This window comes from Canis aureus, chromosome 2 (assembly GCF_053574225.1).
Source record: "Canis aureus isolate CA01 chromosome 2, VMU_Caureus_v.1.0, whole genome shotgun sequence".
Taxonomy (NCBI): Eukaryota; Metazoa; Chordata; class Mammalia; order Carnivora; family Canidae; genus Canis; species Canis aureus.
This window is the reverse complement of record NC_135612.1, coordinates 18,578,126-18,605,858: the sequence shown is the minus strand read 5'-3', so window position 1 is coordinate 18,605,858 and position 27,733 is coordinate 18,578,126. Positions and strand designations below refer to the sequence as shown.

The window sequence follows — 27,733 nt, the reverse complement described above, 5'->3', positions numbered from 1 at the left end:
TAATCACTTCGAGCAAATTATCTGGGTACTTTTTTCAGTGTCTACTCAATTTCTGTAATTCAGATGACCATTATAGCAAATAATAACAGTAATATGTCAAGTGAAAAAATTTTATGATTTACCGTCTAGAAAAAGAAAACGAAGTAAGTCAATCGGAGAAGGACAAACATTATATGTTCTCATTCATTTGGGGAATATAAATAATAGTGAAAGGGAATATAAGGGAAGGGAGAAGAAATGTGTGGGAAATATCAGAAAGGGAGACAGAGCGTAAAGACTGCTAACTCTGGGAAACGAACTAGGGGTGGTAGAAGGGGAGGAGGGCGGGGGGTGGGAGTGATTGGGTGACGGGCACTGGGTGTTATTCTGTATGTTGGTAAATTGAACACCAATAAAAAATAAATTAAAAAAAAGAAAAGAAAACGAAAATGTAGGTTCTGTTTGTCAACCTGAAGATTTCTGTTAAAGGAGCCAATGAAACAGAACACTTCATGGGTACTTCAGTATGTTTCAGAGAGTGGGGCTATCTTTTAAGTATTTAGAGGTTAATGCCAAATCACCGTTAGATTTCTTATGATCCCTGTTGTTTGTAGGAGTCCCACCAGCAGGAATTGCTCTGCTTGATGCTCAAGGATATGCAGCTGTCCTGACTGTAGAAGCCAGTGATGAACCACATGGAGTTTTAAATTTTGCTCTTTCATCAAGATTTGTTTTGCTGCAAGAGGCTAACATAACAGTTCAGCTTTTCATCAACAGAGAATTCGGATCTCTAGGTTTGTGTTACTAAGTGAATGGGGTTTCTAGGCAGATTCTTTTTTAATATTCTACTTGTGTGGATGAAAGCCATTGCTAAAATAAGTCAGACAGGAAAAAAATATTTGTTAATTCAGAACAGGACTTTATAGCTTCTTTATTTTTGAAGTATATTTATTATTATTATTTTTTTAGTAATCTCTACATGCACTGTGGGGGCTCAAACCCACAACCCTGAAATCAGGTGTCACATGCTCTTCTGACAGAGCCAGCCAGGCACCCCTAACTTCTTTATTTTTGAAAGATTAAAACAATTACCTATCATCACAGAAATACTGTGTAACGATCATAAAATCTCAGCAGTGTATAATAATAGGCTGGCTCTGGGTCCACTACCATATGTTGGGGTTGGCCAAGGGTTGCCCTACTCCACATGTCTCTCATTCTTCTGTGATGATTGGAGGCCAAAGAAAGCAAGCAAAAGAATGCCAGACCTCTTGAGATCTGGGCTCAGAACTAGCATGTAATCACCTTTACTTTGTATTAACAGCCAAAGCAAGTCACAGCCACACAGGGGACGTACTGCATTGCAAGTCTAGAGGCAGTGCAGTACGTCCCCTTGCCCACAATGGACATCATTGAGCCATTACATGGCAAAGGCCAAGGGTAGAGGAGGAAGTAAGGAATTGGGGCCAACAATACAAGCTACTGTAGATGTTAGGAAATAAAAAGGCTATAATACTCTGATATTATTTTAAGAGTTTAAATAATTATAAGATCTTTTATCATCTGATTCAATTAGGAGCCATTAATGTCACCTATAGCACAGTTCCCGGAATGTTGAGTCTAAAGAGCCAAACGGAAGGAAACCTAGCTGAGCCAGATGTTGACTTTGTCTCAGTAGTTGGCTTTCTGATTTTAGAAGAGGGGGAAACGACGGCAGCCATCAACATTACTATACTTGAGGTAAAACTCTTTATTTTGCTATTATCATATTAAATCTGAATAACTTCCAAGAAAGTAGAAATTCATGGAATATTCTGGTGCTTTTAAATCAGGTTATTTCTTTTTGTGAATTTTTAAAAACCACACAGGAGTTTCTGTTCTCGTCTGAATAGGCTGGTCTGCTGTTGTGTATTTTATTATAGAAACATCTCATGATAAAGAGAATTTCCTTAGAGCAGTCACCTTTAAGATAGACATTGGCCTAAGAAGATTCCAGGAGAGCATTTTGACATTTTGATTATTCCAAAGGATTTATTGGACCAGCAAATCCATGTAGGTCAGCCTTTTAGTTATTAAGGACTGGTTAAATTAGAGATAGAAACTCACTAGAGGCTGTTGGTATAAAATGTGATTACGGTCAGCTTAAAGTTATCACTGGTGATTGAAATTGCATTTTAAATGATTTTTCATATTGTGAAACCTCATGCTGTTTTGAGACTCAGTGTTTCAGCTACCTTGAATACATTTCCAAGAGGTTTATGAAAATAGTATGTATGGAGGTGATAGGAGATGATATGTAGGGTGGAGAGGGAAGAGAATAATATTGCTATAGGAAAATTTTTAATTACTATGTATTTTGGGGTTCTGTTTTTGAAAAGATTTTATTTTCTCAGAGGCTTTTTACTTTTACAAAATTATTAGTGGTGTAAACTATCCACCATCTGAAGTTATTAACTCCTGTTTTGTTGATTACCATAGCACAGTGACCTAATACAATAGTATGAGAACTCTAGAGCCGTAAGATAAAAGGTAATATTTAGCATATGACATGGAACACACGATTTGATAAAATAAAACTTTAAACCAAGTCTTCTTTCAAATATATAATCTATTAATATAATGGAATACAAACAAATGGATTATTCCTTAGATATGATAGTTCTTAAAACAGAAAATATGTAGCCAACCCTCTTTTCTTTGCAGAGTCTAGTTTTATGAACACAGGATCTCCAGTTTCCGTTTTTTTCTCCTTAGCTCTTTGTAGCAATCTCTGTTCCCTGAGTAGCATGAGAGTAAGAGACTGCAGACCTGTATACACAGAAATCAGCCAGGCCTGGGTTGATGGTGGGGGACAGTGGTCAGTGATGGGAGGTAGTTGTGTGAGAGTGAGGAACAGTGGGGATTGGGGGGGCTTCCCTTTTATATCATTGATTCTGTAACTCCCTGTGGTGTATATATTATAGAAGATAGTTTAGAGACTTTCTTATTTTTTCATAGGAAATACATCTCCATAAATAAAATGAATAAAATGTATGAACTGACATTTTATATATACATATATGTACATACACAGACGTATAACACACACATATGTACAAACACACATTGGATTTTTATGTAAATATTGTTGGCTGTCCAGTCACAATTGATATGGGTTTTGCTAGTCCTCAAGTTTTGAGCACCTGCCTTTTTTTCATTGCTATTATGGGCACCAGTGATTAATAGTAATAGTGTATTAAAATTAACCGTCACAAATATCTATCACTTTTTAAGGACCCTCTCAGGCCAGGCACTCCATACTCATTATTTTTAATCGTTTTTACAGTTCCCAAAGTAGCTGTTATTTTCCCCATTATAAAGATGGTGGAAGTGAGGCCTTTAAGTTGAAGTAACTCACTTAAAATTACAGAATTTGCTGTTGGATCTCCAAAAACTGCGAAGCTTGTTATTTTTTCCATAGTATTCTGCTCCACATTCTAATTATTGGATTTTGACATAATTTAAAATCTTTTGCTCCCAGTATATTTAAAATATATTAGGTTGGTATATATTTCTATAATTGGTTTACATATTATGTTAGTCTAGGAAAAATGATACATTAGCAGTCTTATGTGGTTTGACCTAACAACTTATCATATAATCAGATATAAGTTTATACTTTTATTATTTTTTAATGTCAGCTTTATTGAAGTATAATTAACAAATACTGAATGGTATCACTTATATGTAGAGTCTAAAAATGTATATAAAACTATAAGATATTTAAAATGTATATTGTGGTGGTTTTATATATATATATACATACATACATAGTGTGTATATATACATACATACATATATACACACATACATACATTGTAAAAGGGATTCCCCCTGTTTGACATATTCAATCACCTTACGTGTTTATCTTTTTTGTGTATGAAAATATTTAAGTTCTATTTTCTTAGCAAATTTCAACTATATAATACACTGTTGTCAACTATATAGTCACTACATTTTACATGAGACACTCAGACTTTACTTATCTTATAGCTGAGTTTGTATTCTTTAACCAACCTCTCCTTTTTTACCCTGCCTCCAGCCCCTGGCCCTGGCAACCAGTTTTTTACTCTCTGTTTCTATGAGTTTAATGTTTTCTTCTCTTTTTTTAGACTCCACTGATACTGCATGATTCTCTGTCTGGCTTATTTCACTTAGCACAATGCCCTTTCGATTGATCCATGTTTTTTGCAAATGGCAGGATTTCCATCTTCCTTGTGGCTGAATAATCCATTGTGTTTCTATATACCACATCTTCTTCATTCACTTACTCATTGATAGACACTTAAGTTGTTTCCATATCTTGGCTATTGTGAATAATTCCACTAATATGGGAGTGCAGATATCTCTTTGATATCTTGTTTTTGTTACCTTTGGATATATACTCTGGTATGGGATTACCTGATTATATGGTTGTTCTATTTTTAAGTTTTTGAGGAGCCTTCATATTGTTTTGCATAGTGGCTGCACAGTTTACATTTCCACCAACAATGCACAAGGATTCCCTTTTCTCCACACCTTCACCAATACTTAGCTCTTGTCTTTCTTGATAATAGTCACTCTAAGGGATGTGAGGTGATGTCTCATTTTGATTTTGATTTGCATTTCCATGATGATCAGTGATGTTGGGTACCTTTTCATGCATGTATGGACCACTTGTATACATCTTCCTTGAAAAAATGTTTATTCAGTTCTTTCTACATTTTTAAACCAGACTTGTTGTGTTTTGTTTTGTTATGTTTTTGCTGCAGAGTCGTATGAGTTCTTTATATATTTTGAATATTAACCCTTTATTACATATGTCATTTGCAAATATTTTATTCCATTCCATTGGTTGCCATTTCATTTTGTAGATGTTTTCCTTTGCTGTGCTGAATCATTTTAATTTTAATATAGTCCATTTGTTTATTTTTGCTTTTGTTGCTTTTGGTGTCAAATCTGAAAAAAATCAGAGCCAATACATGTTTATTTTTAAAATTTTAAATATTTTTATTCTAGGTTTGCATGTTTAAGCATATATATATTTATTAGATAATTTTAAAAGCTGCTTTTGAGAGGTTATTACTTTGAGAACATAACTATGGGGGATTTAATGGATATAATTTTTGCAGGATGACATACCAGAACTAGAAGAATATTTCCTTGTGAATTTAACTTATGTGGACCTCATCATGGCTTCTTTAACTTCATTTCCTCCTAGACTAGGTATGGTATTTGTTTTCATTTATTCACTTCAAACAAAGTAAAGTGATCACTGTAATACTTGTTAATCTCAGCTATAGAAGAAAATATGGTGAGCTTTTAGATTTGTTTTAATTTAGAGAGTGTCATCTATTGCAGTTTTATATACTGGAGATTGTAAACACATTTAAGGATTAATTATTGTGTGGTGCTTTTTAAATTTTAAATTTTACAACTATTTATAACTGAATTTGTAATCTTCAAAATAGAATCGGTTCTTAGGAAGGCATTTTTTCCTTTTAAAATTTCATTTGCTGTTTTCATTAGATCTCCAGAGTATCAGATGATTTTATTTTCCTTTAGGTTAAGCAGAACATTTGTTTGCTTGTTATGTTCTCTGCTTCTTTTTTGACCTTTTACCTCTTTCTTTTCATGCTTTAGAAAAGACTCAGTTAATTCATTACAGACTGAAAGGTAAAACTTGAACCTCAGATTAAATTTATGTAGATTAAAAAGATGTATTTTTATTTTAAAACACAAACTTTTGTTCGCGTTTTAGACATTTAATATCAGGGATTTGGTGGAAACTTATAGGTGTGATAGCCCAGGAGGTGGTGGTGATGAATAGCACTGTGATAGCCTCTTCCCCATCCCTTGGTTAGAATGTGCTCTGGACAGGGTGGAGGCTGATTAGGCGGCAGGTTAGTCTGGGTTAAAGGAGGATAATCATGGCCAAGAGGAGTGAGCTAAGAAACAAGGGTTCCTTATTCACTTTTGAGGCTCCGTATGACAAGGATTTCCTTTGGAAATAATGGAAGGGAATCACCAGTTTTTAACATATTATTATTATTATTTGAAAAGTTTCAGTTCTTTTGCAAAAGAAATATTTGACTCCAGTGACTAGGCTGTTGATATGAGGCATTTACTAGATGATAGTTATTAATGCTAATAAAGCTAATGGATATTTTGTATTTCTTTATACTCATATTAGGGGTCATTTAAATAGTTTAACTTTTGTTTAATGCTTTCTTAATGCCCCCATTTCAAGTGCTTTATTTGTTAGTACCATCATTCCTTCTACTTTCCCATTTTACAAATGAGGGAGCTGAGGCTTTGAGAAGCTTAGTAATGTGCTGGGAGCCACACAGCTAGGAGATGCTGGAGCTGGGCTTGTGCTTTGTAGCCCCTAGTCTGATGGGCAGATTTTTGGTAATGTTCTCTTTACTCAGAGAGAATGACACTCTCCCTATATCCCATCCCCACCTAGGCAGCTGCCATAAGTATTCTAAGAGTAAAGTAGAGCCTCTGAGTTTTAAAAGGGAAAGGCCAAAAATATTAAAAAACTAAACAGGAACAGAGTTGGTTAATATTTCAATACTGAATAATGAATGATGGTAACATACCAAACTTGGTAGACAAAGTACAAAATTAAAAGGGGTAAGAGAAATTTACTTGAGTCTGTTAGTCTCTGTCCCCCTAACCTCTTCCCCTTTTTCCCCTCCTGTCCCAACTTGTATCCCTGTCTCTCCCTGCATCTCCTTCTTATACCTGTTTTTACTCTGCAGCACTTCCTGCCTGTCTCTTCCCATTTCTTTCTCTTTTCTTGCGCTTTATACTCCTCCCAATGATCTCTATTATCCTTTCCTCTTTTTATTAAATTAATAGAAATAAAACCATAATCTCAGGTGCCTATTTTATATTGTTCTCAGTTCATTAGATTTCTATAAGTCAATGCTCTTGTTAGCAAAAAGTTTTCTTAATCAGATAGCATAAGCATTGATATCTTTATTTTCTTAAACATCTTTTGAGTGATGTTGACTATTTCTATATGAAAAATTATGTGATCTATATGTCAAATAATCTTTGTAATCATTTTTATTTAAAAATATATTTCTGTTTTTTTTCAGATTCAGAAGGCTTGACTGCACAAATTATTATTGATGCCAATGATGGTGTTCGAGGCATAATTGAATGGCAACATAGTAGGTAAGACCAAGGCTGTGTGAGAGTCCTTTTCTGAGTGTCAGATTCCTTATCTACTGAATAAAAGCTAATAAGGAAAAGATTAATGTATTCTGTTTATTTTAGGTTTGAAGTAAATGAAACCAAAGAAAGTGTAACATTGGTAGCCCAGAGGAGCAGAGGGACTCTTGGCCACGTTTCCTTGTTTGTGTATGCCCAGAATTTGGAAGCACAGCTGGGGCTGGATTACATCTTCACCCCAATGGTGAAATCCTTGAGAATTATACTGAATTGGGTCTTGTATAAATAAATTAATCTTAAAGTAATAAACTATTATGTATTCCATAATAAATTAGGGTAGAAGACTTTCTACATTGTGGAATAGCTTCCCTCACTATTTTGGTAAAATATGTAAATTGAATTTTTAGTTCTAAATATTATTCTGCATTTTATTTTATTCATCCATTATTTTGTTTTAATATTTGATACTATTTTATTCACTATCTTTTTGCAATATTTGAAAATGTGTACACAAGTTATCGTGTCAAATAATTTGTCATCATATTTTATCAGAGTGTTCCAGAGTGTTTCTTGAGCTTCTTAAAAATTTTAAATCTTTTATTTCTTTGTTTTAATTTACTGAAATACCATTAGTGTTTTAAAATGCTTTTTTGTGTCTGATGCCTTTTATCCTTAGTCAAATACTTACTTTTTCTCTTCTCCACAAGTTTTAATTTTTAAACTTAATGTCAATTTAAATAAAAAGAGATCAAAAATTAAGGGAAAAAATCCCTTATTTTTATTTAAATAGCTCATTTCATGTTGCCACCCATGTTGTATTTCCTGTCAAATATTCTATAAAAACTGAACACTGTATTTAAATATATTATCTACTCTCACTTTCTTGACCAGATTCTTCATTTTGTTGATGGAGAAAGGTATAAAAATATTGATATCATGATTCTTGATGATGACATTCCAGAAGGAGATGAAACATTTCAGCTGATTTTAACAAATCCTTCTCCTGGACTAGAGCTGGGAGAAAAAACAATAGGTATTTGATAATTTTTCATACACAGTTCACTCTCACTCATGCTGTTTTCCTAATATGGAGGTAGATGTTGAGGGATTAGGGAGTCTAGATAGTTTTCTGTGCTTAGAATTAAAAATATTATAAGGTAGACATTTTGGAATTCTTGTGTCAGTATAACAGTAGTTGTGTGTGTGTGTGTGTGTGTGTGGTGTGTATGAAACAAAAAAGTAGGTTGGTAGTAAGGTAGTAAGAAATTAAATCATTTCTGTAGCTTTCATAGGTTTTATTTAATTTGTAAATGTCTTTCATTTGAAATTTGAATACTGCTCTGGTTTCCTATTTAACAATAGAGGGAATGACAAGGTTTTGATGTCATCCCATTGCTGTATTATCTCCACATAGAATTGAAGTATATTGACACCTAAGATGTTATAGGGGCCATAATTGTTATGAAAATTCATCTAGTTTACTGCTTATTAGATATCCTACTGACTGCTTAGAGATGATAAAAAAGAGAGGAGAATTCATGTAAATCCAGAACTATGGGATTGGAAGGGCTCTTTAAAAGTCACTTAATTTAGTTCCCATGGTAATATATAAGTCAGGTGGACTTACTCTTCAACCTCTTGTTTAAGTTAGTGGCTGACTGTTCTTTGGGATTCCCTTGACCTAATTAACCTTTGTATTCCTAAATTATTGGCCCTTATGTGAAAAAAAATCTGATTTGTAGAAAAAAGAAAGAATTTTGAATAACCCAAGAACTGGTTTTCACTTTTCTTGCCATATTAATGAAACAGATTGATATTTCTAAGTCTTTTGAAACTTTCTTGAGTCAATGGCCATTGTTTCAAATTCAGAGTATGTCGGAAGTGTACTCTTTTTTTGTTGTTGTAGAACCTAGTGGGTTGTATGTAAAGGGTTATAGGAATGGACATAATGTGTTGGTTAAGAATCTTTTATGTATAAACCATAGAAAACCCAATTCAAGTGGACTTAAAGATAGTTTATTGGCTCATTTAATCTATGGGTCCAGAGACATACAGCTATAGATGAAGTGGGACCAGGAATTAACATGCCACCTCTCCTTGCCTTTTGGAGTATTGGCTTCATTATAAGGCCAATGTTACTTGTCACAAGATAATTATTCACGTCATTCTTTTACACTCCACATAATAGGAAAGAGGAGCACTCAAACTCAAGCCATTCTTAAAGAAGTCCTAATATAATTCTGTTTGGAATTATGAAGGTTACATGCCCACCACCATGAGTAGGGGGAAATAATATCTTGTTCTCTGTTTATGTTATGCTTGTAATTTTCTTTTCTTTCTTTCTTTTTTTAAGATTTATTTATTTATTTATTTATTCATTCATGAGGGAGGAGAGAGAGAGGCAGAGACACAGGCAGAGGGAGAAGCACGCTTCATGCAGGGAGCCCAATGCGGGACCCGAACCCAGGACTCCAGGATCATGCCCTGGGCCCAAGGCAGGTGCTAAACCACTGAGCCACCCAGGGATCTCCTGCTTGTAATTTTCTATTTTAAAATATAAAATAATCCTCAGAATAATAAGTGCTTTGGAAGTGGGTAATTTCTTAAACTATGCCCCACTTATCAGCCTTACACTATTCCCAAACTTTTTTTTTTAAAAAAAAGAATTTATTTATTTATTCATGAGAGACACACAGAGAGAGGAAGAGCATAAGCAGAGGGAGAAGCAGGCTCCCTATGGGGAGCCTGATGTGGGACTCGATCCCAGAACTCCAGGATCACATCCTGAGTCAAAGGCAGACGCTCAACCACTGAGCCTCCAGGTGCCCCTATTTTCAAATTTTCATTAAGTTTCAATAAACATTCTTATATGTAAATCTTTGTATATGTGAAGAACCAAGTACATCTGTTGAGTACAAAGTCTTGAGTGGAAAGGACATCAGCTACCTTCTATGTTACTCCCACTCCAAAATGTGTATATAAAATTTCTGTTTCTCTACATTCTTAACAGAAATTTCTATGGACTTTAACATTAAAAAATTCTAATGTATAAAAGAAATGTGGTTGTATTGTACATTTTTTCTTCATTTCCATGTTCATTTATTAGGTTGATCCTGGCAATTTGTTTTTTGTTTGTGTGATTAGATTTTTATATCTCTTACTGTGTTTTTCTGTGGCATCTACTTTTTCTGGTTTATAGGAATAACTCCTATATTCTGAAGTCAGTCCCTTGCTTATTAAATGTTGTAGTTTCTCCCAGTCCCTCATTTATCTTTTAGTATGATGTCTTTTATTTAAAATTGTTTAAAATACTTAAAATATCATATATTTTCTGATATGCTTTAAAATGCTATTTAGATATTTCCACTCAAAAGCTATAAAATATTTTCATAATTTTGATACACATTTAATTATGTAACATATCACTAATTTATTCATTAGTGGCAAATGAGGTAAGGCTACAACTTGATTTTTCTCCTAAAATGTATAATCAGTTCCCTAAAACTTTATAGAGAATGAGACATCAATTTTCCATTGATTTTCAATGTAAAACTTATTTTTGTCTGTCTATCTGTGTCATCTGTTTTTCCTGGACTCTGTTCTATTTGCCTGTTCATGTACTAATAACAGTTTTATTTGTCATAGTTCTGAAAGACATTTTATTATTTTTTTAGGCCAAATACTTTTTATTTTTCTTTCTCTAAATCATCTCACCTATTCTTTCAGATGTCATCCATTATGAACTTTAAAATCAACCAATTGAATTCTGTAAGACACTGTTTTGATAGTGTTGGGGTTGAAGTTTTAGGTTAATTTGGAAGGACTCAACATCATTATAGTATTGTTTTTCCATTTAGAAATATGATACATACCTCTCCATTAATTTAGATCTTCTTTTGTTTTATTGCCTTAGTTTGTGTTCCCCAAAAAGCAAACCCTGAGACAAAGATTTGGGTGGAAGTAGTTTATTTGGGAGATGATCTCTGGAGGCATAGTGAGAAGGGAAGAAGTGAAAGAGAGAGAGGAAAGCTGATAGAAGACGTGCTAATGAAGGGGTACTGCTTTGGGCAGCTGGAGCTCAGTCCATGGACACGGAGTTGAACAGAGCTCAGGGCGATTGTCCTAAAAGGAGGGAGCTAGGCTAGTCATTCCCCAGCTCCTATCCTTCACTGTTTGAGGATGTTCTTGAGTATTCGGTCTCCAGCAGTTCTGGCCTTATTCCTGCATCAGCTGATGCTGTCCTCAGCTAGAGAGAGGCCAGGGCAAGACGAACTACCGCAGGGGGTATGGGTGGGACACAGAATCTGCCACAATCCTGCCTTAACACTTTATATGTTTTTTTTATGTAGGTTCTGTATTTTTTACCTTGATTCCTAAGTATTGCTACTATTATAAGTGATGTCCCTTTTCTGTTATATTTTTTATATAGTTACAGCTGATGTATAGAGATAGTATAATAACCTTTAGACGCATGCTCCATAGCATACTTCCTAGCACTAGTAACACTAGTTCTACCACTTTCTAGCTTGTGAAGTTCCACAGATTACCTGTCTGTGCTTCAGTCATTCCATCTGTAAGATGAAAACAGTAATAAAATCAACCGTGTAGGGTGGTGAGGATTAAATGAATTAATACAGTTTAAGCAGTTAGTAAGTTCTCAGTAGTATTAGTTGTTTCCATTGTTAGTATTATCACTAGTGGTAGCAAAAATAGAAAGCTCTTGGTTTTCAAAGGTTACTCAGCTTATATTTTGAACTCTTACAATAGTTTAATAATTTCTTTCTCTTGGTTTTCTTTTTTCTTTTAATATTTTATTTATTTATTCATGAGAGACAGAGAGAGGCAGAGACAGAGGCAGAGGGAGAAGCAGGCAGGAGCATGATGTGAGACTCGATCCTGGGACCCCAGGATCACGCTCTGAGCTGAAGGCAGACACTCAACCACTGAGCCACCCAGGCATCCCTCTCTTGGTTTTCTAAGAAGCCAGTCATGTTGTCTAGAAAATAGTGTACCAATTCTTTGTTTTCATTGCTCTTGTACCTGTTACGTGGCTCAGAGCTCTAGGACAATGCTGAATAGTAGCAGTAATGACAGGCATTGTCTTGTTTCTGTTATTAATGGTGGCCCTTCTGATGTTTCAGCATTGAGTAAGGTATATGTTACCGGCTTCCTAGGTTGAGGAGGAAGCTGCCTTTTATTCTAAGATTACTGGCTATTTTTATATCATAAGTAAATAAGGAATTTTATTAAATGCCTTTTAAAATTTCCCTTGCTTTTAAGGTGATCTAGAGAAGAATTGGCTTAGTTTATAATGAAACATCTACATACTTCCCAGTACTTATAACCCACTCTATTTTCATTTACTGCTTTAATATTTTTATTTCAACAGCCTTAATTACTATCCTTGCTAACGATGATGGCTCTGGAGTCCTATCATTTAACAACAGTGAACACTTTTTCCTAAGAGAACCAACAGCTCTCTACGTACAGGAGAGTGTTGCAGTATTGTACATTGTTCGGGAACCTGTGCAAGGACTGTTTGGAACCGTGACAGTTCAGTTCATTGTGACAGAAGTAAATTCCTCCATGGAGTCCAAAGATCTGACCCCTTCCAAAGGCTACATTGTCTTAGAAGAAGGTGTTCGCTTCAAGGTATAGTATGAGGCTTTAATGAGAATGAATTGCATTTATGAATAATTTTAGAGGAGCACCCTAGGTCCTAGAAAGAAAACAAAAGTACCCTTAGCTTAGATGACAGGTAAAGATTAAATTACTGTGTGAAAGTGTTAACAAGTGCTATATAGTCTCCAGAGAGTGCTGCTAGAGAAGTTTGCTCTGTTAATATGGTAGTGAAATATACAAATAAGGAAAATGCACATAGTGCTATTGTAAATGTTAAGTATTTAAGTAGCATACTTCACTTTGTATTATTCTTAAAACATAAAGGAAACTCCAAGCCATTTACTATAGTCACTAAACCCTAGCAAGTCATCCTTTTGGTCACATTTTCATTTGACAAAATATAATTGCTTACTTTAGCCTGCTTATGTGAGAGGCAAATATCCTATGTGAATACGAATAGCTTATTGGAAAAAAAAAATACTAGCCTTAGGTTTAATTATAAATGTGATCTATACTTACAGAAATTTACCTTCTGAAACTCCTTTTTTTTGTGTATTGATAACTTTCTGTTCCTGCAATTAAATTTTATTTATTTATTTTTTATTTGATTTTTTAAAACAATTTAAGTTTGAAGTAGCTAATCGCATTAGCTTAAGATAATTTTTAAGCTTGACATATTAAGTATAATAATTATAAAGTGGTGGCTCAGCGGTTGAGCATCTGCCTTCAGCTCAGGGTGTGATCTTGGTTCTGGAATTGAGTCCCACATCGGACTCCCTGCAAGGAGTCTGATTCTCTCTCTGCCTATGTCTCAGCCTCTCTCTTTGTGTCTCTCATGAATAAATAAATAAAATCTTTAAAAAAATCAACAAAACTATTTCATCTAAAAAGAGTCTACCCAGTATTTAACTTTCTATGTGATCAGTTTGTGTACACTGCAACATATTTTTGAATTCATATTTATTTGCATCATATTTTTTATGTTCTTGGAAATTTGAACCTTTGATTTAAAAATATCTACATGGTATGTTGGTAAATTGAACACCAATAAAAAAAATAAAAATTAAAAAAATAAAAATTAAAAAAATAAAAATATCTACATGGTGATATAGATATAAAAGAATTCAAATTTAAGGTGTTTAATGAATTTTCCACTGCTTTACATTCTCAGGCTTTTTCTCCTTTTTAAAAATGTTTACAATTTTATTTACTTAATTTTTTGTATATTTTTATTATTTTTTTTCTTTAGAGACTTTTTTCACAATGTGTTTAAAGATCTTTCCGTTCATTAAGCAAATTAAAATTTAAAGCAAACTGGAGTAAATAGATTTTTCTTTCACCCACATAATGGTCTTTGTTTCCTCATGTTTTTATTTTGAAATATAAACAGTAAAGTCCCAAAATCTCAAACGCATGGGTCAGCAACTTAAATATATATACGCACACACACACACACACACACCCATGTGACCACTACTCAGATTATAATATTGAGCATAACCATCATCTGGAAGTTTCCTTCTGGTCCTTGCCCTCCCCAGAGGAGACTACTTTCTGATTTTTGTCACTGAAGACTCAATTTTGCTGATTCTTGAGCTTCATATAAATAAAATCATATAGTGTATACTCTTTTGTGTCTGGCTTTTTTTGATCAACATAATTTTTCTGATCTATTTGGTTACATGCCTCAGTAGTTGGTGGTTCTTTATTGCTGAGTAGCAATGCATTGAACAGACCATTATTCGTCTATCCATTTTTCTGTTGATAAACATGTGAGTTGTTTCTAATTTGTGCTTACTATGGCTATAACTGTTTTTTTTTTTTTTCAGTGACTCCTACACTAAAATGAGACTAATGCAGTTATGTAACTAGGGCAAGATAAAGAATTAGCAAAAATTAAGACCTAAATTTATTTTCTTAATCTTCATATTATTTTTAAATCATGAGATTTATTTTTAGACAGTGCAATATATCAGAGTGTTGAAAATCTTGAAACTGATAACTTGAAAGTCATAATAACTATTACATATTATAGGGATCAGTATTAAAATAAAAAAGAAGTCATGTTTTCCAAAACATATTATTTTGTTGTCAAAAATGTTTAGCAGATCTCCTTGTATCTATGTTGCAGAAATATTGTAGTCTAGTAACTTTATCTTTTGATTTTGTTTTCAGGCCCTACGCATTTCTGCCATATTGGACACTGAACCAGAGATGGATGAGCATTTTGTTTGCACCTTGTTTAATCCAACTGGAGGTGCCAGGCTGGGGGCACATGTTCAAACCCTGATAACAGTTTTGCAAAATCAGGCCCCTCTGGGGTTATTCAGTATCTCTGCAGTTGCAAATAGGTACAGTTTATTCATAAGGAAATTGTCACTTCTGAAGCTAGGTAGGAAATACCTTTTGACATAAAGAAAGTGGAGAGGGAAATTGACTATTTCAAAGGGGACTTTTAAAATGAGCTCTGGCAGATAGATCTGAGAAACATTATGCCCTCTTGTAACAAGGAGCATCAAAAGCCTAATCATGTCCTGTATAATGGTATTATTAGAATTCTTATTTCCTCAGAATTCACACTTTCAGGTAAAGGCTTGCACAGTTTTGTGTTGTCAATAATAGTAAAAAGCAAGAAATAGTATAAAAATATTTAGCTGCTCAAACCAAATGAATGATTCTTCAAGCATATATTAATATGATTGTAGTTTGAAAATTCTTCTGGAAGCAGACACATATTTGGTTTTTTATTTCTTAGAAAAACTTCAGTAGATCTAGTTTTAGTAATAAACTAAGAATTTCTGGATTCATTTTTTTTTCTTTGTGATGTTTTTAGATTATATGAGAAGAAACTAGGAATGGCAAAACTTTATTTTTTTTAGAATATACAGTATGAAGTTACTGACTGATTATTTTCTTAAGATCATAGTATCAGATCCTAGTGCTTTTTTAATCCTCATAAATGAATATTTTGAGCTGTAGAGTCTAATTTTCCTGCCATGTGAAATTTGTGGATGAATCTCACCTTGGCTTATGTAAATTTAAAAGTATATTAAATATATGCTAGCAATGTGATGTATGTATTTAATATGTAGAAATTATGTTCTTTTTCTGCTTTTCTGCAATCCATTTTTTTAGAGCCACCTCTGTAGACATTGAAGAAGCCAACAGGACTGTATATTTAAATGTGTCCCGCACTAATGGCATCGATTTAGATGTGAGTGTGGAATGGGAGACAATATCTGAAACAGCTTTTGGCATGAGTACGTTTGATTTCTTTTGAAAACAAAATTCCATAACCAAGAAAGATTGCATGTATCAGATGTACATTCTCCCCCCATGAATTGTATCCTATGGATCTGTTGAAAATGGAGAACAGATATCTAATTCTTTTATCATAGCCACAAATATTTATTGAGAGCCTATCATGTGCCAGACACGATACTGAACTCATGGTGCTTAGAATATAGGTGGAGACAGAAAAAAAACCAAATAAGTAAAAACCAGTGTGTAGCTTAAAATTATAATAAATATTTTAAAGGAGTAATTCTCAGTGTTGTGAAAACATAAGCGAATGCTTCTCAGGAGTATCAGTGTTTGAACTAGGACCTAATGATGATTAGGGATTGATTCTGCAAAGTCTTGAGTGAGAGGGACATGGAAAGAAAGTGAGAAGCTATTCAGGTACACAAGTCTAGAGGCACACAAGAGTGTATTAGTGAAGACTGTAGAGTGAACATTAGGGTTAGAAATAAGGAGGAGTGTTGAGTTTGGAGAACTAGGTAAGACCTGATAGTTCAAGAACTTGAAGAGTATGTTACATATGTTAGTCTTTATTGTAGGGTTAATTGAAAGTCTCTGAGTGGTTTAGGCTGTCAGGAGAGTTGCTGTGTGTATTTGTGGGGTGGTATGATTATATTTGCATTTCAAAGATACCATTCTTGATACCATTGAAAGAATGACTTGGCACAGAAGGAAAGAGTGGATGAAGGGAGATAAACAAAAGGTCAGCCCATATGCTGGCTAGATCTAGGTGATGGATTGGGTATGAAGGAGATACCAGAGATTATTCCTAGATTTCTGGCTTTTGTGGTTAGAGGGAGAGTCATGATCTTTAGTAAGAAGAGGAGTCTGAATGGGAACTAGGCATTATTTTGGTGAGGTGGAGTAAAATATGTGTGATTTAACATATTATGCATTTGAGTTACTTTTGAGAAGTTTCTCCAGACTCAAAGGCCAGTCTCTGTTACAGAGATAAATTTGGAAATCTTTAGCATGTAAATTGGTGTGAAAACCTGGGAAGAGGGTCTATAGGTAGAGAAGGGAAGAGGACCTAGATTGAGTTGAGTAGGCTCAAATTGAGTTACCAAGGAGAAGAGGAGGATATAGCTATAGCAAAGTATATGGAGAAGACCTGGTGAGAAACCCAGGGAGTGTGGGATTGCAGATAGCAGCACAAGAGTATCTGAACAAGGAAAGAATGGTGGCTGTGTCAGTTGCTGGTGTAGAAGCCCAGTAAGATAAGAACCAAAAAAATATCCATTGTAGAGAAGGAATAAAATAGCAAGAGCTATTTGTGTAGAGGGATAGGAACTGAATAATATTTTGAATGGTGGTAAAGGAATGGCATCTTCAAATGTATGCAAACATTTCAAGAGGTTTGACTGAGAAGGTAGGACCAAGCAAAGGAGGTGGTGTGGTATAGGATTCAAGGGAGTTTGTTTGTTCATTTGTTTAGTTTGGAGAGACCTGAGCATATTTACATGTTGATGGAAAAGGTCTATTAAGTAGAGAGAGATTGAATATTTAGTACAGAAAGAGATCATCAGTAGTGGTATAATTGTCTAAAAGACAGGAGGAGATGGGATCCAAAAAAGAAAGACTATGATTTCTACTTCATAGTTATCTCATTATTGTTTGAGATCTGCATGTGTTTTTAGAAGTAGTTGTGAGAGTACATGTTGGAGATTCTTAAATGTCAGCATTGTTTATTTTTCTTTCACCATCTTTCTGAATTATGGTACAGAAGCATTGGGCCAGATGGTCAGGACTTGAATGTAAAACATTAAGAATCAGTGTGAAAGCTGTGGTGTACCTTTAAAAGATGACAAAATAGGAATGAAAATACTGGTTTTCTAGGAAAGGAAATCACTAATGGATAGTACATATGAGGCATTTACATGATTTCTTGAACTGGTAATCTGAAAATGATCAATGATTTATAAGGGGCCTAAATTTCAACCTTGACATTTGTTCTTGCTGTTCACACCATTAGCTTAAGATTTAAAAGAACTTTCTTTAGGAAACTGGTGTAATAAAACATAAAGCTTTTTAAAAATTATTCTTCATGGGATAGGGATTTTTTGTTTTTCTCTTTGTTTAAATGTGGTACAGAATTTTAGGACCTATACTTGTGATAGCATGTTGATTAAAAAGTTAACAACCATTTAAAGTAGGTGAGTGTGCTTTGGTGTATATACATAAGAAATATATAAGAAATCCTTGATATCTGAGAAATCACTGGATGGGCATAGTTTCAATTTGATGGTGTAACTTTTTAAAACCCAACATTTAGCCTGTTTCTATAAAACTATATATTATGTAAACATTTCTCAATTATATTTTCATCATCTTTATGAAAGTTAATAAAAATCATGTAGAGCATATTTCCCTTTAAAATATATATTTAGTATTTTAAATATACTTTGGAAAAGCCTATGTGGATTTGGATCAGGGTTTTAACAATTTTTAAGAAAATCATTATTTTTAGTTATTTTTAAGTTCTCTAGCTTATAATTTCTCTGACACACACACACACATCATAGAAGGATCTTTGTTTTTGGTAACAAACTCACTTGTCTCACTGTTTAAACAATAAACTTGACATAAAGTTTTGAAGGGATAACACATTAATAAATCATGATTTATGTATTTCAGGGGGAATGGATGCTGTGTTTTCCATAGTTCAGAGTTTTTTGGATGCATCAGCTTCTGGTTGGTGTTTCTTTACTTTGGAAGATTCAATATATGGTGTAATGTTAAGAAAATTGTCTTCTACTATTTATCGTTGGCAAGGGATTTTTATTCCACTTGAGGTAAACATCAGTCATTTTATAGTACATAAAATGTACATGTAAATTTTGGATGTCTCATGAATTACTGTTATTTCTTATTTCCTAGGATTTAAATATAGAAAATCCTAAAACTTGTGAGGCCTTTAATATTGGTCCTTCCCCTTACTTTGTGATTACTCATGAAGAAAGAAGTGACGAAAAGCCTTCTGTTCACAGTGTGTATACGTTCACACCTGGATTCAAATTATTCTTGGTAAAAAATATTTTCATTTTTTTGTAGATTGCTTTATTTATTTATTTTTAATTTTTTAAAGATTTATTTATTTATGATAATGTGTATATATATATATATATATATAGAGAGAGAGAGAGAGAGAGAGAGAGAGGCAGAGACACAGGAGGAGGGAGAAGCAGGCTCCATGCCGGGAGTCTGACGTGGAACTCCATCCCGGGACTGCAGGATCGCGCCCTGGGCCAAAGGCAGGCGCTAAACCGCTGAGCCATCCAGGGATCCCTAGATTGCTTTATTTAAAGGAAAAATCAGATTTGTAAGATTGATCTAAATGGAAGATAATATATATTTTATATTAATGTAAAAAAATTTTTTTATAAGTTGATACACATTTTAGCAGAGTGTCTTAGTCCAGGAATATTTCTGTTTGTCTTGAAATGATACCTCCGTATTCATACCTAGTGCTCAGAATGATTTTTTAGCAGTCTTAGTCCAGGAATATTTCTGTTTGTCTTGAAATGATACCTACGTATTCATACCTAGTGCTCAGAATGATTTTTCAAGTTTTAAACTTCAAATAGTGACTCATACTAGTACTGTATTCAGAGCCTTTCCTACTAAAATTCTTCTTAAGTATTTATTCCCTTGGTTTTGTCTTCCTTGCAGGTACAAACAATCATTATTTCGGAAAGTTCTCAAGTAAAATATTTTAGTTCAGACAATCAAGATTATTTAATTGTCGCAAGTCAAAGAGATGATTCCGAATTAACTCAGGTTTGATTGTTTTAAAGTGAATTTAAAAAAATAGTATATTTGAAACTCATCAAAGATGTAATCTGTAGGTTTAGTATAAAGCCCCCCCCCCATAATTTGACTGTGGTAAAGTAATAAAGTAGGATGTAGATATTAGTCACAGTTAATTATTACACAATAGAATTTTCAATATTGTCATCAAGAGCCAGAGCAAGTGTAGTAATAAGCATGAATATTTAATTTGAGTTTAATGGCATTGGAAAACATTATGGAGAAAAATCATATAACTGGACAGATGGTATAACTAAAAATTCATGATTAACATTGCCAAATGGGCACTTACCATCACCCGAGAAATTCCACATTTCTCAAGTGAACTACATTTCCTAATCCTAATAATGCCTATTTGATAATTTTCTCACTTCTCAGACTCCCATACCTGCTTCTCATCTCCTCATTTTCAGCTAATGACTGTTGAAATGAAAACTGCAAGAGAGGACCTTAGTCATCTTTGAAGACCAAATTCAGAAACTCTCTTGCAACATAGTCTTATTCCTCTGTCCTGTTATGAAGGAAGCTTTCCATCTATAAAAGCCAGGCTCCTCTGGCCATCAGAGGGTTTAGTTACTCCCTCTGTGCCTGGCATCACTAGCGTCTCTGTCAGATTATTGCAGTCAGCATAAAGGCAGGATCTCCAAGCTTCAAAAGAAATTTCTCTCCTGATCTCACCCCCTTCTACTTTCTGTTTCCTTTGTTTTCTCCCCTCTGTGGTTAGACACCTTGAAGGAATTGTCTACCTGCTTTGTCTTACCTCATGGTCACTGATGACAACTGGATGTTTTTCTGTGGTTGTCTTGGGCTGCTTCCTGTTAGCATGGGACAGCTACCTCATCCTCAAATTCAAACACCTCTTCTCCTAATTTCTAAGATACCACACAGATTCTCCTCCTGTCTCTCTGTGCCACCCCTGCCAGTCTCCACTGCTGCTTCCTCTTCCCTTTTCTGAACTCAGATGTCTTGGAGTTTTCCAGGTTTAGTTTTAGTTCAGATTTCTTTTCACTCACTCCAGGTACCTCTGTCAATCCTCTGTCTTTAGGTGTCAGCTATAGACTGTCTTCCACTTTTCTTGGTAGCCTTTTCTCTTAATTTCTAGACTTACATATCTAACTTCTGATTGGCATCTCCACATTACATGTATTTTAAGTATCTAAAATTTAACATATCCTGAACTGAACTTTGATTTTCTCTGTGAAACTTGTTGCGAAGCTTGCTTTCCTCTCAAAAAATAGCAACCTAAAAAATGCTGTTGCTCAAGACAAAATACTGACACACATCTTTCTTGATTATGCATTTTTATTCATTCACATATGATTCATTAAAGTTTTTAATTATCTCTCCCAGTAATGTTTTGAATACAGATATTTCTTTCCATCTCTGTTTCTCCCTCCCCAGCCCAGGTCCCATCATTTATTTCTCTCCCACACTATCGGAGTTGCCTCCTAACTGGTCTTTGAACTTCATCTCTGACTCCTCACATCCATTCTCCATCCAGTGGCTGGAGTAGTCTTTTAAAAATATTAATTATTTCATGTTATGCCTCATTTTAAAACTATTCAATGATTTCTAATTATACATAGAATAAATTCTAAGTTATTTAACATAGACTATAAGTAGCATAACTTTAGTTCTTTATCTACCCAGCACAGGACTGGATTATGTCTGTTGTCCTGATATAATTGTCAGTTTTGTCCCTTTTGCTCTGTAATGATCCCCATGATACATTATATGGTCAGTCTAATAAAAGATACCTTCAGATTTTATCTCTCCAGTCTTCATCCCTCAGCACTATCAACCGCCTTCTAGGTGGACCAATCTTCATTCAGTTTATGACAAACATGTTTTGCCTTAGAAACTTTGTCATGTCATTCTTTGTAACTTTATTTCCCTAGTAACGTCAGTTACCTCTCATATCCCAATTGTTACCTTCAGCATTTGTTTCAATTAATAGTATATTTATTTAATTATTGATATGTTTATCATTTGCCTTTCCCTATCAGTTAATAAGATCCATAAGCAGAAAGGCCACTCTGTCCCTAACTGCCAGTCTCACATAGGTTCCCAATTGTTGAAAATTTTTTGTGCAATTGGCCAGATTGTATAAGAAACCAGGTGGATTCAGGATTTTCTTTTAATTTTAGATGTATGAACATTCACCTTAAAACCTTGTATACATTGCCACCTTCAGGACTAAAGAGTTTTAGTATTTCTCTTTATATTCTATTGCTTAAATAGCGGGTAAGGAATGATTTTATAGCATCAGAAAGTTTCTTATCCAAATCTGAATTTTTTTTAAATTTTTTTTAAAAATTTTTATTTATTTATGATAGTTACAGAGAGAGAGAGAGGCAGAGACACAGGCAGAGGGAGAAGCAGGCTCCATGCACCGGGAGCCCGATGTGGGATTCGATCCCGGGTCTCCAGGATCGCGCCCTGGGCCAAAGGCAGGTGCCAAACCGCTGCGCCACCCAGGGATCCCTGAATTTTTCATATTTAAGTTACTTCTCTCCTGTTTTTGGCTTTCCCTTTGACTTGTTGCAACTGACCCCTACCCAGATGTGCATTTGAAATTGATTTATTTTCAAATAACTTCTTTTTCACTTATTTCTCTGTGTGTGCTTACACACACACACATACACCCCACATAAAAAAAGGAGAGACAGTGAGAGAGCATCAGTTTTGATACTTCTCATTTATGAAAGTATTCTACTAACTAAATAAAGGGGACTGGAAGAGTGAATATATGATTTTTGCATAAATTCACACAAGTGCCAAGTTCCTAATCACAAAGGGTTTTGTATTTGAACATTTCCCACAGGTCTTCAGATGGAGTGGAGAAAGCTTCATGTTACATCAAACACTCCCTGTCCGAGGTGTGCTGAGCACAGCCTTATTCACCAGAGGAGGCTCTGTGTTCTTAGCTATCTCCCAGATTAATGCCAGTCCAAATTCCCTTTTACTCAGATGGTCTGGCAGTGAGTTTATTAACTTTCAAGAAGTGCCAATCAATGGGACTACACAAGTTGAGGCCTTGACTTCAGGCGATGATATTTATTTGATTTTTGCCAAAACTGTCTTTCTAGGTAAGGAGATAATGCATACATAGTTGTCAAAATTATCTAGCATTTGTGTCATATGTTCTATGTGAAAACATGTAGCTCTTGGGATAATTTTTTGCTAATCCATTTCTTGATGGATAATGTATTGACTGTCAGCTACAAATGGATTTTGGAAAAAAACCCCACATTTTAAGTGATATGTCTATAATCTTTAGATTATGAACAACTGCCTTAAAGTTATATTAAAATAAGATTGGGGATGAGTATGTAAAGTGGAAATATCTCTGAATATCCAAAGTGCCAACAGTAATATTTGATAGTCACAATTTATGTGACTGTACTTGGGAACCCATGAGTAATCTATAGTAGTAATAATTAGTGTTCAGCAACTTTTGATAAGACTATTTGAAAATATTCTCTTTCTTCTGCCTAGTGAAACTTTCATAGGTAAAATTTCAACATTCCTAAAAAACAACATGTCACTGTTTTTTCTTTAATATCAGATCATGATTAATCAGTGGCCAGCCATGTATATCCTTCATCTGGTAAATGTGAAAAGACTTCTGAAGTATTTTCCTACTAGGTTGTATTTTTGCTTAACTAAATTAATTTGGAGGAATATCCTACTAAACTTGTTTTTTAGATTAAATTTAATATTTTAATAATTATTATTGTGTAATTTTGTCATTTTTTTCCCTATGACTTTTGCCTTCAGATTTGACTTTTATTCCATTATTGTAGGAAATCAGAATTCTATTGATATTTTTGTCTGGGAAACAGGACAGTCATCTTTCAGATATTTTCAGTCCCTGGATTTTACTGCCGTTAATAGAATCTACTCCTTCACACCAGCTTCAGGAATTGGTAAGGGTGGTTAAACTGCTAACTAATCTGAAATGCACTGTAGAAAGCTAGAATAATTTTAATCATATTGAATTAGAGATGGTATCGCATTGCCAGGCACTGGGTATTTTAATGAGAATATAAAATCAAGATCTTAACAGGAGTATTTCTGGAAATACTAGAAGCTCAAAATTTTAAAATAGGCATTGTGCTTGAGAAGAATTAGAATAACGGAAATATGGCAGAAAATATTAGTGAAGGATAAAAGTAAGATAATACATTTCTTTTACCTAGAGAAAAATGAAGCATGACATTACATATAGTATATGTTTTAAATATAAAAGTATAAGAGGTTAACATGTATCTGCATTGAAGTATTTTTAAAAAGTCAGAAAATGATTGTAAGGACTCTGCTCTCTGTGTTTACTTTCTCATCCTTCCAGTCTGATTCCTTCTTGGTTTTCTGTACTTTCATCCACACATCAGAAACATAATCAATATTTTTATTCACAGTGGTTTCCAAAACAAAGTCTATTAGTGAGAAACCAAGGGGTGAATGTTGTCCAGAGGCCGTAGGATTATTTCAGAGTTGGTGAAGAATCACTTGGGTGGGCCCATAGTAATAAGGCTCAGAAGGCAGCAGCAGTTGGCACAGTGTGCTTGTGGGACTGCCTCCCAGAGCAGGTGTGAACAGAGCAGGGGGCGTGCTCAGTGAGTCAGCGTGTCTCCTGTTAAGATGCCCAGAGGAACTTGGCAGCCAAACCAAGTAACTTAGCCGTGAGTCTGGATGAATCAAACACCCACTTTTAAATTGAGATATAGCAATTTTGTATGAATGAAACAGCACAGCTTATGATTAGACATTATATGTAAGTCATTGTTTAAAGTTATAAAGAATTTTTTGCCTTCAAAGGTTTAATGTCTGGTTAGAGAAGCAAGAAAAATATTAAGATAATTCAAGATAGAATACCCGTCCCATTTGCTCTATGAATGGTAGAATTGAAGTGGCTACGAGGTCTCCGAGGGGAATTTGAGCTAGGCCTGGGTAGGCTGGTTGGAAATGTTGTGGGTAGAGGGAAAGGTGTGAGCAAAAGAGAAAGGTAGAAGTATATATGATGTTGCAGGCACAACGAGCAGACAAGAGTGGTGGAGACAGAGTATTTGACTCAGGTTGTAGTGGTGATAAGGTTGGAAACACACTAGCATCTACACAAGAAGGTCTGGAATGTCAGGCTCAGTATTTGACTGTATTGGATAATTCAGTGATTCCCAAGTATTTTGCTGTAGGAAATTTAAGAATTAAAAATCCTCTTAAAAATTTAAGGATTTCATATGGATTTTATTTACTGATATTTATTGTATTCAAAATTGAAGACGAGAAATTTTAAAGATACTTATTAGTTCAATTGGGAATAATAGCAATGAGCGCATTATATGTGAACAAAAGTAGCATGTTTATTTAAAAAAAAACGTATTTTCCAAGACAAAACTTTTGTAAGAAGGGTGGCATTACTTTCTTGTTTTTGCAAATTTCTTTACTGTCTAGCTTAATAGACAACATCGGATTCTTAAGTCTGTGTCTGTATTCTACTTCAATATTATTGATTGTATGGACTCTAGAAAATCTCACATACACTCATGGAAGAATGAGAATAATATAGACAAGTAACATCTTACTATTACTACAAAAATAGTTTTGACTTCACAGACCCTCCTGAAGTGTCTCAGTGACCGCTAGGGGTCTGGGGACTACACTCTGAGCATTATTGGGGTAGAGAAATCCTTGAAGGCATTTTAAAGGCAAGGAATGATCAAAGGGATGTTTTATAACTCCACCTAGCTTTGGTGTATAGAACATGCTGGATGCAATAGTTTGCAACTGCAAGAGTCAATATAGAAGCCTCTGCAGGTGGTTAGAGACGTGGCACTGAAGAAATCAGTTAGAGGTTTAGATTTTGGAGTCATCGATGCATTCAGGTAGTTGAACTCATAAAAGCTAAAATCTACAAAGTAAATGATATTGAGAAGAGCAGAGGATTTAGTGCAAATATAGGAGTCTGTTCTTGTCCTTTTTCTCCTAGGTGCCTGGCTGCAATTTTCTGCGTCAGGCAGGATAATCATTAGACACTGTCTCCTTCAATCACCTCAGTTACTGACCAGGAATTTTATCTTATTTATTTTTCATTTTTTATGGATTATCTGTTTCATTGTGCTTTATTTCCATGTGCCCTACCCCTCCTTGGCCTGGTGTCCCAGACCCTGGCCACCTCGTATCTGGTCTGTTACATTATCTGGCCTCCACTCCAGGTTCACTCTGTTGTCAGAGTCCTGTATCTGTCTCTGTTCTGAGCATCCTGTCCGTAAATAACTTCTCTTTAATTGTCAGCCTCTTTAATCGACAGGCCTTAAAGCTGTGATGCTATCCTGTGAAATATAGCTCTGTGACTTTCTTATCATTCACTCGGCAGTTGATTTACTAAATAAATGATGTATCTTTCATCATGTATTTGTTTAGTTTGTGTCTACTTGTCTTTTAATTTTGTGGCTTTATTATTTTTGCTTTTCTTGTACATCAAGTTTTCAAGTGGACTAACTGTATCTACTTGAGTCACTTATTATAATTCAAAATAGTTTCCTAATGAATGTTTTTAAGGATGACAAGTGCTGCCTGAATGGGCTGCTAATTGAAGTTATAGAATTCCCTTTAAAGATTTTTAAAGAAAGAGAATAGGCACACTTTCTAAAAGAATTTTTGAAAAATTCTGCCAGAGGCTTGTTAAGGGACCCATTGTAAGGTCTTTTTATTCCTTTTGTTTCTGTGACTTGAGGTTGTAGAAGTATGAAAAGATTATAAGTAATTATTTAGGATGGCTTATTATAGATCCCCTGAAAGCTGAAATTATGCATTAAATAATATTCAAGGACTTTCTTATTTTGAATATGTCAAATATTAGATTGGAGCCATGACTGTGAGGATTACATATTTATTCTGCTTAATGACTTGACAGAGATTATTGGGTGGTAACTGAATTCTTTAAAGAGAAGAGGAAGAATGAATATGACAAAGGCTGCAAGGACATATAAACTTGTCTTTCCCTTCTTCCTTCCCTCCTTCATTATTTAATAGATTTTTTAAGGTGCCATTTATGTACCAGGCATATTGGTGGGCCCTGAAGAAACAAGGGTAAACAAAATCTTTTATAGCCTCTTCTCTGAAGAAGTTTTAACATGCAGTAGGGAAGGAAGACATGATATGTAATTACACAAATAAGTTACTAGCTACAAACAGATAACTGCTATGAGAAGATAAAGTGCTCTTGTCCCAGAAAATGGAGAAAATTTGACCAGGTCTAAGGGATGTCCAGAAAGTTTCTATAAGGAAGAGAGATGTAATTAACACTGCTAGAAAGACACTGACCCCACCCCCTCTCCTTCATTTCCCAGCACTCTCCACTTCACCAAAACTATTACCTTTGAAAATCATCATCTGTGGAAATCCTTGGATGAATTCATCACTTTCTTCATCCCTGTGTAGTCATCATAAGAAGCCCAGGTTCCCTCGGGAGAAAGCACCTCATCCCATATGGTCTGGGTGTGCTCTGGACGACATGAGCCCTAATTTATAGACTAGAGGCCCAACCGTCCACTCCTCCAACTCCCCAAATTCTTCCACAGCATCCCCCAGAACAGATACACTCTTAAACTTCTCTCAAAATGTCCCTCATCTCTTTGCACTGGAGTCCCACTCTCCTGAGGACACTGCTTCCCATGGACTCTCTGACTCTCTATGTGCACTCTCTGACTGTTCTATGTGTTACTGGTTTCTTCTTTTCCCAGATCTCTAAGTGGTAGGAATGCTCACTCTAGCCCTTGGTCCTGGACTCTCTCTGTACATTGACTCCTTAAGTTATCTC

At 34.7% G+C, this 27,733-nt stretch overlaps 1 protein-coding gene across 1 annotated transcript in view; it reads left to right on the top strand.

Moving 5' to 3' along the window:
• ADGRV1 (adhesion G protein-coupled receptor V1) overlaps window positions 1-27,733 on the top strand; it is a 521,868-nt gene that overhangs the window by 121,715 nt on the left and 372,420 nt on the right. The window contains exons 37-50 of the mRNA XM_077865031.1: window positions 594-773; window positions 1,556-1,719; window positions 5,130-5,223; window positions 7,107-7,185; window positions 7,288-7,426; window positions 8,074-8,215; window positions 12,572-12,834; window positions 14,980-15,155; window positions 15,940-16,064; window positions 18,739-18,896; window positions 18,982-19,128; window positions 19,774-19,881; window positions 22,736-23,000; window positions 23,718-23,840. Coding sequence (XP_077721157.1) covers window positions 594-773; window positions 1,556-1,719; window positions 5,130-5,223; window positions 7,107-7,185; window positions 7,288-7,426; window positions 8,074-8,215; window positions 12,572-12,834; window positions 14,980-15,155; window positions 15,940-16,064; window positions 18,739-18,896; window positions 18,982-19,128; window positions 19,774-19,881; window positions 22,736-23,000; window positions 23,718-23,840 — 2,163 coding nt within the window. The remainder of the gene's footprint in view (window positions 1-593; window positions 774-1,555; window positions 1,720-5,129; window positions 5,224-7,106; window positions 7,186-7,287; window positions 7,427-8,073; window positions 8,216-12,571; window positions 12,835-14,979; window positions 15,156-15,939; window positions 16,065-18,738; window positions 18,897-18,981; window positions 19,129-19,773; window positions 19,882-22,735; window positions 23,001-23,717; window positions 23,841-27,733) is intronic.